Consider the following 14,649-nt stretch of genomic DNA (forward strand, 5'->3'; position numbering starts at 1 on the left):
CATTGTCAAAGTCACAGTGATTAATAGCTGCCTAAGCTGCTTAAACACACTTTACGATGACAGAGGTAGCAACAAAGTGGCAATTACTGGATGAACAATACAACAGACTAAACATGAATCACAGCACATCTGATAAAATATAGGAAAACAGGCTGGCTGTGTAGTTTAAAAAGCCCCATTAATTAGATTTTTGGAGGAAAAATAAGCCAGCCCTTTAAAGCGTCTCTGCCCCTTTATATTTTCTACAATGCCCTGCAATGACCCAGGAAAAGATCCATCATAAAAGAAGGAGAGGCGCTAGTTTCTCCTGTGACAGTAGCCCGAGTAGGGCAGCTCGCACTGGAGACACAACAAAACATTCTGCGTATCATGTAGCTGTCTCTTCTTCTCACTGCATCTCACGTGAACCAGTTTTTCTTCGACTAACTTGCAGAACACAACACGAAGCGTCGATAACAGTAACATCCAGGCGCGCAAAAGTATCTGAAAAGTGGGCTTTTCCTTTAAGAGAGTAAATCCCACCAGGACTGACCCGTGCTAAAAATGCATACACTACCGCAATCACCCGTCTGCACACACCACAGCCAAGAGAGCCAATTGTAGGTCAAAAAACTTGCAGCTTGTATCATTAGACGTCTTTGCATTGCAGGGTGTATTTGCCTGTGTGCTCGAGTGCACCTGCTGAAGAAGGATCCGGGCCGAGTATTGCTCTGAGAGGAGACGAAGAGGAGACGCGGATGCCCTCTTTCTGCCTACTCAAATCAGTGGTACAGAGTCTAGGCTGCATTGTCTGCAAATCGCTTTAGCGCAGGTAGAGGTTTTTTTAAGATTACAGAGAACACGCATCAGCTGAAAATGGATGTATCTAGATGTGAAGCGGCGATATTTGACGAGGCTCCAAGTGCGTGTGAAAAGGCCAACAGGAAGAGCCGCGCACTATCTGGAATTGAAAAGGTTTTGCAGGCTGCGGACGCTGGTCAGCCATTTGTCTTTGTTTGCAAATGGCAGGGGCAGCTGCCACCAAAGGTCAGCAAAATGTTACCAGAACAAGGCCCTATAGAGGCCGGGAGCACGTGCCTCCTGTGACATAGAAGGGACACGCCCGACTGGAATGAAACACTTTCTCTTGCACTTTCACTCGCGCACAACAAAAATGTTTGTTGCCGTGAAAGATGCAGCTGGTGCCCGTGTCCGAGGCACGGTTGACAACGTGGAAATATCAGGTTACTCTCTCCCCTCCAGCTTGAGCTGAGTGCAGCGTTTGAAGTACCATCCTCTTCTCCCCCCTCCCTGCCCTCCTTCGCCCACCTGCACCCCCGGCTGTAACACAACCTGGGTAAACTTACACCAACCATCATCGAAAACCCCCAGCCTCGTCGCTGGAGCTTTTGTGCGGTGAAGCCACAAGCCCAGGGACATGGGTTGGATGGATGGGTGGGAGTGCTGACAGATGGACAGACCGAAAGATGTGCGCACACAAACCGAGAATAGCTTCAAATCCATCTTCCCCAACGTATGCAGCCACTGGGGATCACTCCTCAAGCCGAAAATTTATTTGACAACTGTTTTTCTCATCTAATCAACTACATCCAAGGGAAATGAAGCATACACAAAAAAAGATGAAAAGGAGCAGAAGGAGGAAAACATAAGTCTTCCCTTCCCCTTTTGGCAAAAAACAAAACGTGTTTCTGGTTATGTATTTTAGTAGGGGAGCTGATGTTTCCTCCAAAACATATAGCCCTCTCTCCCCATGCTCTCATTTAAATAGCCCCGAGAAAGAAAGCTGACAGAAAAAAAAAATGTAAAAAAAATCAGGGGCAGTGAAATGACACGGTACTTTCTAACACATGTTTTACCACTCTGGCTGGAAATGTAATCCATGACTGGGCTTTTTATGACTCAGCAGTATACTACACAGCCTGAACAGCGTGTCTTTAGGACTGTTAAACCTCCTGAGTATATGTCTCGTCCTGGATAAAACCACATTTCTACCTCAACTTTGACTCCCAGGAACTTTTTTTTAGGGAACTAAAAGGTCCCTTCAGACTTGTGGTTGTTTGCATTTCCATCGCGGTCTCAAGACATGCAAAGAATAGGAAAATTAGTGACCAAAATGCTTTCCATTAAGTAATAATAATAATTTTAGCGTAAGAAAAAGTACATGAACTGTCAAAAATGTTCAGCATTTCAAGCTTCACCCACAAAGTTCCTGTTCTTTCTAAAAGTACAAGCTTCAAGCTCTGACTTTTTAGAGGTAAAATAACTTCCCTGAATTCGTAACCTGGTCGCCGCTGCAGAAACGTAGCTAGTAAATGTACCTGTAATGGGTTCCTAGTTCCTGGGCAAAGTTCCTGTGGTGGAAAAGCAGCTTTATGCGTGTGCCTTTTTCCATGCTGTTATGTGTTTGCACCATTGACTAGCTGTTTAACATGAATAACAATTAAACAGCCACTTGTTGAACTAAAATTAAGAGATGTTGCTACAGCTACAACAACCATGCAAGACTCTGGGGGTGATAATAAGCCAAAAAGTTGCCTCGAAAATCAAAGACAGAGCAAACATTTCATTGTACATAACGAGCTCATAATTAAATTCTTCAGAAACACATAATGGGAGACAGCACAGGAAGCGGGGGCCACAGCTAACAATGCCCAAAGGATCGCCGGCTTTTCCAGATGCGTTTCGGGGCATCATTCATTTCAGATTTCCCCTGTGTTTCTGACGGGACAGTGACTGACTCTAAACTGCTGCCATTTTCCTCTCACACACACACACAGACAAAAAAAAACATAAAAAAGTCTTAAAGGCATCTATCTGTCTGAGGAGGAGGAGGCGACCAGAAGGCCAGCAGTTATTTTCAACCCATTAACTGCACTGTAAGCGAAAGGGTCGCATTGCTGCCGCACTGTCTCCATGCCCGGAATAATGCGCTTCTAGTCTTTGTGGATGCAAATCAAGCGTGCCTTAAGGACACAGACGGTCCATTATAATGCCACTGTGGGGAATAAAGGCTGAGCCAAGTGGCTGCTAAGTGGCTTTTTTTGTGGGGTGGGGGGGGGATGCTGTTTGTTTTGCTGCGTCCGCCCATAAATTAAAGAGATACAGTGAAAGTAACAGAGAAAAGGTTTAAAGGGTAAAAATGTGGAGCCAGACAGACAGTGGCAGGGTGAGCAGCTCCTCTCCAAATGACCTTTGAACCCCACGGTCAGTTCGGGGTCATTATCCTCCCAGTGTTAATGTCTGACTGCAGAAGAAAACATAGTTTAACCTCAAAGAAGAGCCTTTTTTAAAAAAACTAATGTTTTAGAAGCTGTGGCAATATTACACACCCAACACATGAGGCATTTACTGACCCCTGCGTAATTTGTAAGACACAGGCTAAGGTGGATGCTAGCACTAAATTGGGGATAGCCACTGGTCAAACTGGCGACGCCTGCCAACAAAGGGAGTTAAAACTGTGTCCATGAGCCGCAGCGAGGAGGCAGCTGAGAACGAGCTCAACCCTGCCACAAAAACACACGCTGCTATTTATAAGGCAGGGTTTCAAAGACGTAAAACGCAGCGCTTGGCGAATAACCGAGCGAGAAATATAAACATTAGCGCGACAATACCATCGGCCATTAGCCTCCTGCCGCTAAACAGGGTGGAGACTGGTCATGCATCTTTTTCTCCTTCAGCTGGATGCAGAGAGGAGGAAAACTGGCCTGGAAACACCTCCAGAAAAACAGCCTGGCACCAAAACTAGCAGACACGCAACGACACACACACAAAAAAAAAGGGAGCTCATATTCAATTGTCACTCCCATGAAAGCCGTTTTCCCAGTCGGCCCAAAACGCTGCACAATCCCTTTTCTCCCCCAAGAAAGGGGATTGTTCAATGGCCGCATATAGGGGGGGGAGCACACACACACACACAAACCCCCATATTCAAACATCCTGCCACTCTTTATCAGGCAAACTCATTTTTATTTCCAATAACAGCTGTGTTTTTAATACATACCTTACGTTTCCTTTTAGAGGACACAGTCTAGGATGGGCTGCCAACTGTTTATATCACAATAAACTGACATTCAGGCTATTTATGATTGATATCTCCCCTCAACTAGTGAAGTAACGAGATAAAGAATTAAAAATGAATAGAAAATATCAACTTACAGTGAAATGGGAGTCACAAAGAAGGTCCTCTCCTCCGCTGTGTTCTCTCCAAAGGGAGCAAATATCCCTGCTCTCAGGAGGGAGGAGGAGGAGAAGAAGAAGAAGAAGAAGAAACTCCCGGTGTGATATGTCTAATTATCTGTTTTAAATCAGGAATCTAGTTTTTTTAAAAAGTACCCCTCATGTTTTCACACGCTGCCTCGTCCGTATTTCCAATCCACAAACCTATTCCCTTTCCCATTCTTCTCTCCCGGAGCTGCTGGAGACACGCTGCGCGTCTCCGTCGTTTCCTGTCCAGCCCAGGATCCAACGCCGCCTTCAAGGCCTGTGGGAAAAAATCGTAAAATAGAGTTGACAAAGAATGACCTAGCTAAAAAAATAATAATAATAATTTAAAAAAAGATGAAAATAAAAGAGAAAAGGTCCATAAGTTATTACCAAGTAGCATGCTCACTTAATCGATGCAAAGTAAGTCTTCATTTGTTGATTTTGTAGATTAAGTAATAATTGTTGTATTACAGTAAAGTCGAAAGACTCTTGGAAAAGCAGTGAAGGCAACATCAGCATCAACTAGCTATTTCCTACATTTATTTCCTACATTTATTTCCTACATAATAATAATAATAATAATAATAATAATAACAATAATAATAATAATAATAATAATAATAATAATAATAATAATAATAATAATAATAATAATAATATAAAAAAAATAAGTAAAAGCAAAGTAAAGCGACCACATGGAGTTCTATTCACATGAAGCCGCCAGACAAAAAGGTTCCAGATTATGAGATTATCATTATCCATATGGACACATGGCATTACAAACCCCTCAATTCCCCCTCACCCATTTTCTAAGCAAGAATTATTATTTTATTTTTTTTTAAAAAGAAAGAAAAAAAGCAGAAGATATATGTGTTATCACATAAAATAAATATTATCAATAATAAAATATGAATATCAACTGAAGCCAAGTGAAACATTTCTGTAATTAAAGTATGATTGTTACTATTTTCCTATTAGTCATAACATGAAACTACTGTATTTAATCAACAAGCAGATAACACTAAATGCTTGACTGCCATCTATTGGGCCAGATAATGAATTGCAGCCTTATTTTTATGGTATAACCTTTAAAACTTTGTCTTTTTGTTAATATTCTGTGGAAGATATTTACTGTCTCCCTGTACACTGCAGGGCGTTCATTTGCTTTGCAGCCACGGTGTGTGCGTGATCTGTGCCACCATTTGCACATGTGCCTCTCCCTCAGTGACTCATACGGCGCAGATACAGTTTCTCATTCACCTCTTCTCAAGGTAGTTTCTCAGTCAGCCACTAAGTTTTTCCTGCAATGACAGTTTTTTTTTTTTTTTGGCAGAAATGTGAGTTCAGACCAGGTCAGTGTGTGCTGCTGCTGCTGCTCACTCTGTTCAGTACACATTCTCACATGGCACACAAGGTCATCAAACTTTGGGCCACCTCCGACATTAGCCCTTGTTTTTTGTTTTTTGTTTTTTATCTTTCAGTGCTTATTTGCGCTCCACGTTAGCATGACTGACTTTAAAAACCATCAGAATCGTTGCAGCAACTGCAAACTTTTGTTTTTCCGTGCAAGTGATTTATTTTGTTCATTTTTTTAGGGTATTTAAGGGTAATCTGGAGAGTTTAAGGGTAATAACAGAAGTAGTTTTGTGCCAGAATCAGAAAAAATATGAAAATGTAATTAGTTTGTGTAATCTGTAAAAGTATGCCACCTCAGCAGAAAGAGGAGGATTTTTTTCTGTCTATCACCGTATAACGATCTTCTGTATTTTTGTGTGGTTTCCATGTGATTTTTATCATCATCCGCATGCTCTAATTCTTTGTCTGCCTCCACAGTTATACATAAAAATGTATGTATATTCTACTATTTAGGTCCATGTGTCTCCAATCTTACATTTATGTTATTTATGTTTCCACCTGTCTTATTCTCAATCATTTCTAGTTATTTCTCTTCAAATAAGCTAAACTGTGAGTGCAGTTTGTAGACGCATACTCGTAATGATTTTCTAGGTTATGCTGCGCGCAAAAATTGTTCAATCACAGGAGAAAGAAAATTTCAGCAAAAAGAAAATCAGCACATAATTACATTACAATAAATACATTAAAAGGTCACACACTCTGGGAGTGAGCGGAAACTTAAGAGGAGGAGGTGTTTTCTGCCACAGGATGTTTTCTCTCAGAGAGAGTTTGTGAGTGAGGCTCAGTTACTGCAGCACCGTGGGTGTTGTTCAGCCAGATAGGTGCGGCGGTGAAATGATGAGAACACGTGCATGGAACCGAGCTTGCTGGTACCGGAGTTAACGGCTCGGATCTCTCTGCGGCGTAGTAGAGTTGCCCGTGTGGTCTGCCCGGAGGAGCCCACCGGGTTCTGGGTGATGAGGGAAGGCGCCGCTCTGCTGGAGGCACGTTCACACGCTCGGCGCCAAGATGAGAGTTTGCTGGATGCTCGTAATCCTCCTAGGCTGCAGGTTATCACGTATTACTCGGTCTCAGTGCCCCTGTGACTGCAATGGTAAGTCACTATTATCACATTATACACACAGTGGTTAGAATCCACAGTAATTTGCTTGACTTGCAATTATTATTAGCAAACACTAATAAAACACTATAATTTGTGTTTGACAATCTGGAAAATTTGCAAATGTTAAGGTATTTAATGTATTTAAAGCAGATATTCTTTTAGGATTTGTTATGCTTGCATACAGGTACATAAAACATGAAAATGATCAGTTAATTCTTTCTTTCTATTGTGAATTTTCTGTTGATTAACACTTCAGATGGCCCTGAATGTCTCCTAATGTTGGATAAATTCCTGTATTTTGGTGCAGAGGGATGTCAAAGGAACACAGCGGGGCAGAAGGGTTTAGTTTCAGCACAAATGCACAGCACTGTGCCTCGCGAGCGGCATATCTAAGTCAGAGGCTGACTCAAGTATGCCGCTCAAATGGCAAGTTTTTGTTTTTCACGAAATGAAGTGAGTCTTGCTGAAAGGGGTAAATGTGATCACATGCACTGATATCAAACAGATTCCATGTGGGGGTGGAGTTGCTCTGAAATGTCGAGTTTCAACGCCTGAAGTTCAGTTCAGGAGAATCAAATGGAAATAAATGAATCTTTGCAGGTGCTATACACAAAGTAATTTCCTCCGCAAGGTGTAGGTTACAGATAAAGACGCATTTGGCATTCTATTTCATTGTGTTTTTAAGCCAGATTTCATGCTTTCTGCTGAGATATCATGTCATGTTTGTAAACAGTGTCACACACAATGAGAAAACCTAATAAAGGCGTCACCTTTTCCTTTCCAGAGCCGCCGAAAATCCACAGCGTGCCCGCCAATGGCAGCTTGTTTGTGCCGTGCCCGAATACGACCGAACGCGACGAAGTGAAATTTGACCTCTACAGGGACCAGAGTGTGATTTACTCGTGCCACTCAAAAAAATGCACAGAGAAGCCCAACAGAACGGATGTGAAACTGGACATAAACGAACTGAATCAGTTAGTGGGTTTCATCATTCCTGGAGATGCAGTCAGAAACCCCACAGCCTACAGATGCATGGGCACATTCACATACCCTCCACCCCTTAAATATACACATTCTGAGTGGCAAGTAGCTGTTATGGAAGGTAAATATTTAAAAAAAGAAAAAGCACATTTGTTCACATCTTTGTCATGGGCATACAGTGCAATAAACCTTCTGCTTCTTCCAGCTCTGAACTGCACGTGCAAAAAGGACAACAACGAACCACCACGTAAACCAGGAACAAAACTAGAACGGACTGACAGGTTTCTGTGGGTATGGATTACAGCGGTTGTACTTCTCAGCGCCTACGGTCTAATAGTCACCATCCTTGCAGTGGTCATCTGGGTAAGATGTGAAGAAAAAAGTTTAACACAGACTGTTTGAAGTTAGGGGAAAGGATTTTTAAACTATACAAATATATTTATTGCGTTATTTAGTATTAATAGTTTGGGATGTTCCCAGTTTTTAGCAAATTTAGCCACTTATGGTGTTACTCAAGGATCATAGCTGGGGACTCCAGAAATTTGACAAAATTCAAGTCCCCTCTCAAAAAGTTGTGTGTGTGTGTTTTTTTTTTTAAATATTTAAATCAGCCACAACATTATGACCACTGACAAGAGAAGAAAATAACATTGACCATCTTGTGACAATTCAATGTTCTGCTGGGAACCTTTTGGTCTTGGCATTCGTTTGGATGTTACTGAGACATGTACCACCCACCTCGACCAGACCAGGCACCCCCACCCCACAGCGATGACACTCATTGATGGCAGCACACACACAAAAACAGTTTAGGAACAACTCAAAGAAAAAAAAAAAAACATGAACAGCACAAGGCGTTGACCTGGCCTCCAAATTCACCAGATCCCAAACTGAACAAGTATCTGCGGGATGAGGCCCCTCCCCTCAACCCATAGGACCCAAAGGCCCCCCACTGACGACATTCTGTTGCCAGACACCACAGGACACCCTCAGAAGGACCATGTCCATTTTCTGATGAGTCACAACTGTTTTGGAGGCACAAGGGAGACCTACACAATATTAGGAAGGTGGTCATAATGTTATGCCTGATTGGTGCACGTGCCCCAGGGTTTTGCACCAACTTTGCCAATGATTTGAGAAATTAGTGAACTACTAACAGCTCAATCCCCACAAAATCAAACCATAGCCTCTGTTTTCTCACCGTTACATATAGCCCTGTCATGTCTGCATCTTAGACCTGCAGACTAAGGTCAGTTGCTCACTTGTCTTCATGTGTCTTGCAGTTCAAACTAAATACGGCAGAAAACCAGAGTGACTACATGAACACCAAACCCAGACCATCCAGGGAGCGCAGGAAAAAAGGAGGGATTCAGAATCCTATACCACGATACGTCTGATGGATTACTCGCTCCTTGTCGGATCTTTTGCACAGCTCTCTCCCCGTTCAGTCCTGACACAAGCAGACGGGACGTCGCCGTAGTAGCTTATTCTGAACAGGACATTATTGTGAGTGAGGTTTGGGTTAGTTTTGTCTGCGTGTTTTAATGTTAGCAGTTGTTTCGTGTCTACACAGAAAAAGTAGCAGCTCTTTTTACAATAAAAATACCTACTCAAGAGTCTGGTTTTGCTCACTTCCTGTTTCACTTTGCATGTCTGTCTCACAAACGCACACACACCGATGTGAACTGGGAACCCCTATTTTTGTGGTCGAAACAGAAGGTGGTGTCTGAGTGAGGGTATTTAACCACATTTAAAGGGCGGTAAATCAGTGGATCGGAGTGGCTGCAATTTGAGGCCACTACAAACACCACCCTATAAAAGATCAGAACATCACGCAATCCACTCTCAAGTTTGCAGAGTGTCTTCTTGCAGAGGTTGAGGAGATAGGAGCAGCGAACACTTCAAACAATAACAATCTGCACCGTTTCCTGCCCCCTCCCTGTATTTCTTTTTTTTTTTTTTGCTCCTTCTCGGTGCTCGCTGCAGCTTCAAAGGGACACCACCTTTACCTCGCTCACCTTGCAGTGTCTGTGCAGTCACTGCAAGCGCTCACACTGGCTTTATTGGTTTCGTTCGGTAGCATTGTGTCAGTTAAGAAACGCCACGGGTGTCACACACACGAAACCTTGTTTTTGTTTGGTCTTTTATAGCAGTTCAACTGATTTTTTTCTTTCCACACCCCTCTGATGACACACAGGGAACGCGGCCTTTATCAGGGAACATCCCATGTTTTTCCTTTACGTCAACAGGTTTTATGCAAAAAAGGAGCCTGAAACCAGATTCATTGAAATACTTTAATATATCTGCTCATTCTTTAACTGATTACAAAGCAAGGTTCCTTTCAACAGTGAGTCCAGTCTTTAAGATGCCAGCTGCTCCTTCTCAGGTTTCTGATCCGATAAGTGGAGTTCTGGAAATATCCGCCCTCTGAGGAAATCCGTTCTCTTTTCTGCAGACACAGACTTCAGCTCCTGCTCGGTTACCTGGGAGACACGATTAGGATCGTAAAAAGTTTGCCGTCATCGAGATAAACTTCTTGAACTTCAATCAGCAAAATGCATTACTTGAAGCAAGATCAAGCACACGTTGGTGCTAAAATGAGGCAGACAATGACCCACTTTAAACTAATTCTATTAATTGCAAAAAATAAAAACAGGAGCAAATTAAATGAGTTTGCAAATTTAGAAATCTAAATTCTCACCAGTACAGGCGTGTATCCCAAGATCTTCAGATGTCGAACCTTCATAGCCAGGAAACCGCGGAGATTGGACGTACCGAAGCAGAAACCAGAGAATGGCACGTAAACGACCGCAATTCTAGGACATCAAGAAAATGGTTTTGTCAGCTCTTTTTTTTTTCTTTTTTCTTTTTTTTTAAAAAAAGGTCAAAATTTGAATACAGTTACAGATGTGACAGGGTGAAAGCAGAGGTTGGGTTAGAAGAACATCACTGGCAGACCAAAAGCTGAACAGACACAGAAGATTGTGGCTTTAGTCAAACGCAAGCTCCGTGTTTCTGACTTCCTCTGACACACAATGAGCTACCAGGGTGATGAGCACTGTCTGCAGTTTTGGGTTTTGTTCTTAAGAACTAGTTTGAATTCTACTTGAACAGACGTTCTTCAATGCAAATAGCAAACCATGACTCACAGTTGATTCGAAGCTGTTGGAAAGAGAAGTATATCACGCTAAATGTATCTAAAATGTTGATTAGGAGATACCACTTGTAAACCTAAAGAAAAACGCACATGCAAAAGTTATATCCTACTACTAAAAGTAATAATAAAGCACAGGTAATAATTTCCTATCTTAAGAACTTAAAGTTAAAATGGTAAGTAAAGTGTTATCTGCAACACAAAGTGGAGTTTAGAGTTGTTGTTTTGTTTTTTATGCCAGAACATCCTCTAAACCTGCTTTCACAATGTTTGGCTTCACCGAACATGTCATGGGCAGATTCGGTTAAAAAGAATGGGGGAATAAAACACCGCAGCTTTGTCCAGACTGGGTCTGGTGACGTGATCAACCATGGGTTAATGATGATATCTTACCTTTGGCTGCTCTCTGCTGGAGAACACCCGTCTCCTGTGCTTGCTTCAGTCACAGAGCTTTGGTTTGGCAGAGGTTTCGTTACAACGCCGTCTGAGAGTGAACGCACAAAAACGCAGGTGCTTCCTTGCATCACTGTGCCACAACGAGAAGAAACTCTACAGAATGGAAAATTTTAAAGATACGAAGAATCTGTCTTTACCTATGAAGTAGAAGTTCTCCACCACCACCGTTTCCTGCAGCGTCGCATGAGCCTGATCACACAAAACACTCTGCAGGGACTGTGAGATGAGCAATTTGTTGGATGGACTGCTCTGCGTGGGGTCTCCCAGTGCAGATGTGGGGACGGTCAAGGGATGAGGAAGATGGGGACGGTCAAGGCGGAGACACAAGTCCAGTGTCTGAAATGTTCTGTCGCGGTTCTTGACAAACTTTAACGCTGAGGAGACAAACGAGAAAATAGAAGTCACGGGAGTAAAGTTGCCAGCCTATGCATGAGCGTGTGCGTGTTTGTTGTCTTACCTGCAAGCTGCTCCAGCGTACTGCTCTGCAGGAGCTGCTCCACCGGTGCAGAGGGGAAGTGGCCCAGCAGACAGAGACAGTAAACAGCCTTTGACAGCTCAAAGGCAGACATCTTGGGCAGATAGGAGTCCAGGACTTGGCTGAGGCTATCCAGAAACCTGGAGGAGAAATGAACCCAGTAAAGACAAAGATTACAAACAATAATGATCTGAGCTTCTATCATTAGGCCATCATTCTGACAGTCTTGTCAACTGCAGTTGGAACCTTTTTCCATATCTAGAGAGGGGAAGATGTGCTTCTTCTGCTTGCTTCTGCTGCAGCTCGCCCTGAAATTCTATGTGCCACACATGCTGATGCACGCCGATGCATGCCACTGGCTACTTATTTTGCCCATGATATGCAAAATGCAAAAAGAACATTAAAAAATACGCAAACTTGTGCCGTACTGTTGTCTCTGATGCCGCAGATCATAGTTGAGAGAGGAGTACACCTTGAGGATACAGAGGAGGTCTTTTAGTGTGAGGGCGTCCGGCTTGGCGATCACTTTCTCTGCATAGGCCTCCATTAAGGCAGCAGGACAGAAGTGGAGGTTCTCAAACAAAGACAGGAAGAGGATCACCTGAACGGAGAGGAGGGGGAAATGTGTAAGCAGCTCATGAGTGAAGGCAAAGGTCAAATTCAGCTCGCAGAAGATGGTTGGAAGCAGCACCTGTTTGTTGGTCCAAATGTCCATTGTTGAAGCGACATGGTCGGAAATGCCATTCAGCAGATCTTGGTCTCTGTAGAGCAGCTCCCTGCAGGACTGCAGCAACTTAACCAATCTGTTGAAGGGGATTCCATGGAGGTTTTCTACAAGAGAAATGTGGAAAGAACACACACACTGAATAACAAGTTCTCCTCTCTGGACTTATGACTGATCATTCGACGCATTTAAGAACTTTTTTTTTTCCTTGCGGTTTCACCTAGTATCTTTTTACTGCAGAAATCCAGGAGTGGTTTGGAGTTGAAGCCCATTGAAGCCATAGTGGAGAACATGTACTGGGCGTTGGGAAGGCTGAAGTGCTTTGTCATTGATAAGGCCTTTATCTGGAAGAAGCAGGGATCAGAACAATGGACAACATAGTTTCAGTACAGGAACATTTTTGTGTTTCAAAGGCTGTAAACCGCAACTAAATGTACTACAATGTTGCATCGAATAAAGCATCAACCGAAATAATCAGTAACCAGCAGTATTAAGACAAAGCCAAGTACAGAACTTCACAAACCTGGATAATAATTCATAAACTTACCTCTAGTTTCTGTCTGAGCTCCCGTGGGACATCTTTTCCCAACAAACGCATCATAGTCTGGAGAGACATCACATTCTTGATAAAAGGAAGGCGGGTCTCAACTATGAGCCTAAGATAAAGCAACAGTACACATCACTGTAAAATGAGCTGAATGGGCCCATAAATCAGTCTTCTAGTGGGATGCGCAAGTTATCTTTTCATGAATCGTACCTCATGCCCTCCTTAAGTGCACCAACATTGGGGCAGTCCTCCATTTGTTCCAGACAGGACGCCAAGATGGATAGACTCTTCTCATCAAAGCCACTCAGTCTCTCCTGTTTGAGGGGGAAATATTTGTGCGAACGACGTTAAACAAAAAGAAAGGAAAATGCCTTTGCTCGTTAGATGACAGTGTCCGACTGCCTACCTGGCAAGTCCGAAGGAAAGTCTGGATCACGCGGCTTTGCTGAGGCACGCCCAGATTGATCATGCTGAGGAGAGAGTAAGCCATGTCATCGTTGCGCATGTACCCCACCGATTTCATGGCCCTCTGCAGGAGCTCGTCCAGAGCAGGGTTCTCAAACATCAGCTGCAGCTCATAGTGTCGCTGCTCCTCCGTCATCTTCTTAGTGGAGGACCACATGTGGTTCAGGCAGTTGCTGACCTCTCGAAACGTTGGCGAGATCCGACAGGTGAGGTCCAACACGTCTGATGGGGAGCCACACGACTGCAGTTGCTCCAACAAAGGGGACCTAGTCCTCTTCCCTGAGGGTGGATCGTCACCCTTTGCAGGTGGAGAAGGGAGGCGCTCGCTCTCTTCCAGTTCATCACTGCTGTTCCTGTCCTGTGAGTAGAACCTCACTGAACCGACAAAACGTTTAGAAGATATTCTCTGGCTCTGCGTTGAGGCCCGAATATGAGCCAACTGTTGCCGAGGAGAAGACGTGTCCTTCAATGATGTGGTCGCCAGGAAACCACGCTGTTGCCATAGAAACCTGCGGCTGCAAAAGCGCATGCCCCATCTCACGGCCTCCTCTGTCATCCACAGAGACATGGTTCGCAGTTAAATTAAGGTGGACACTAAAATGAAAAGGAATTTAAATGGAACACTTGAACACATGCGGTTTATTTCCGCATTGCCCCTGCGTGGTGCAAACAGCCTCTCGCTATTTAGAAAAGTTTGCAGATAGAGTCAAAGGAATGGCAAATATCTTGTCGCGTTATTTATCTGGTTGTTTCCTATTAACGTCATTGACCACATATGCTGTTCATTTGTGTAGAGTTTTGTACAAATGATTAATAATCGGACTACACTGCCAACAAGGTCAACAAACCTCTCCTTCAAGCTAACACTAGCTAGTAGCTAGCTTTCGTTGGCTTAGTAACGCCTCATGCTTTACTAGCAGAAACGTTACACATTGCCCTCCTTAAGTAACGCATTGTACTTGCCAGACCGTGTAAAACCGATGAGACAACATCGTTCAGTTAAAAGGCATTCTCCTGTATTACACTAAACATTTTAATTTCCCGGTTCCGGTTTTCCGGCACGCTGTTTGGTGTCCTGTCCGTTGCCATATTATGTCCCCCTCGCAACATGTACATCACGAACTGT

At 43.4% G+C, this 14,649-nt stretch overlaps 3 protein-coding genes across 3 annotated transcripts in view; 1 reads left to right on the top strand and 2 right to left on the bottom strand.

Annotated features, from left to right (window-relative positions):
* raph1b (Ras association (RalGDS/AF-6) and pleckstrin homology domains 1b) overlaps nucleotides 1-4,481 on the bottom strand; it is a 33,674-nt gene extending 29,193 nt beyond the window's left edge. Inside the window, exon 1 of the mRNA XM_084574495.1 lies at nucleotides 4,156-4,481. The gene's annotated coding sequence lies outside the window, so the exon portion shown is untranslated. The remainder of the gene's footprint in view (nucleotides 1-4,155) is intronic.
* A 1,951-nt stretch (nucleotides 4,482-6,432) lies between these two features.
* LOC311509201 (uncharacterized protein) lies at nucleotides 6,433-9,546 on the top strand. The gene is made up of 4 exons (XM_084574290.1): nucleotides 6,433-6,712; nucleotides 7,506-7,823; nucleotides 7,908-8,065; nucleotides 8,986-9,546. Exons 1-4 carry the CDS (start codon nucleotides 6,628-6,630, stop codon nucleotides 9,097-9,099), a joined length of 675 nt encoding a protein of 224 aa, XP_084430416.1. The 5' UTR covers nucleotides 6,433-6,627; the 3' UTR covers nucleotides 9,100-9,546.
* Nucleotides 9,547-9,999: 453 nt separating this feature from the next.
* On the bottom strand, nucleotides 10,000-14,589 carry fastkd2 (FAST kinase domains 2). The gene is made up of 11 exons (XM_084574476.1): nucleotides 13,465-14,589; nucleotides 13,269-13,372; nucleotides 13,059-13,167; nucleotides 12,732-12,855; nucleotides 12,479-12,618; nucleotides 12,216-12,388; nucleotides 11,770-11,927; nucleotides 11,450-11,686; nucleotides 11,250-11,340; nucleotides 10,404-10,518; nucleotides 10,000-10,185 (listed from the first exon to the last, which is right to left on the bottom strand). The coding sequence occupies exons 1-11, from the start codon at nucleotides 14,089-14,091 to the stop codon at nucleotides 10,063-10,065; spliced, it is 2,001 nt and encodes a 666-aa protein (XP_084430602.1). The 5' UTR covers nucleotides 14,092-14,589; the 3' UTR covers nucleotides 10,000-10,062.
* Between the last annotated feature and the right edge of the window lie 60 nt (nucleotides 14,590-14,649).

The sequence above is a fragment of the Chelon labrosus genome (assembly GCF_963514085.1).
Source record: "Chelon labrosus genome assembly, chromosome: 24".
Classification (NCBI taxonomy): domain Eukaryota; kingdom Metazoa; phylum Chordata; class Actinopteri; order Mugiliformes; family Mugilidae; genus Chelon; species Chelon labrosus.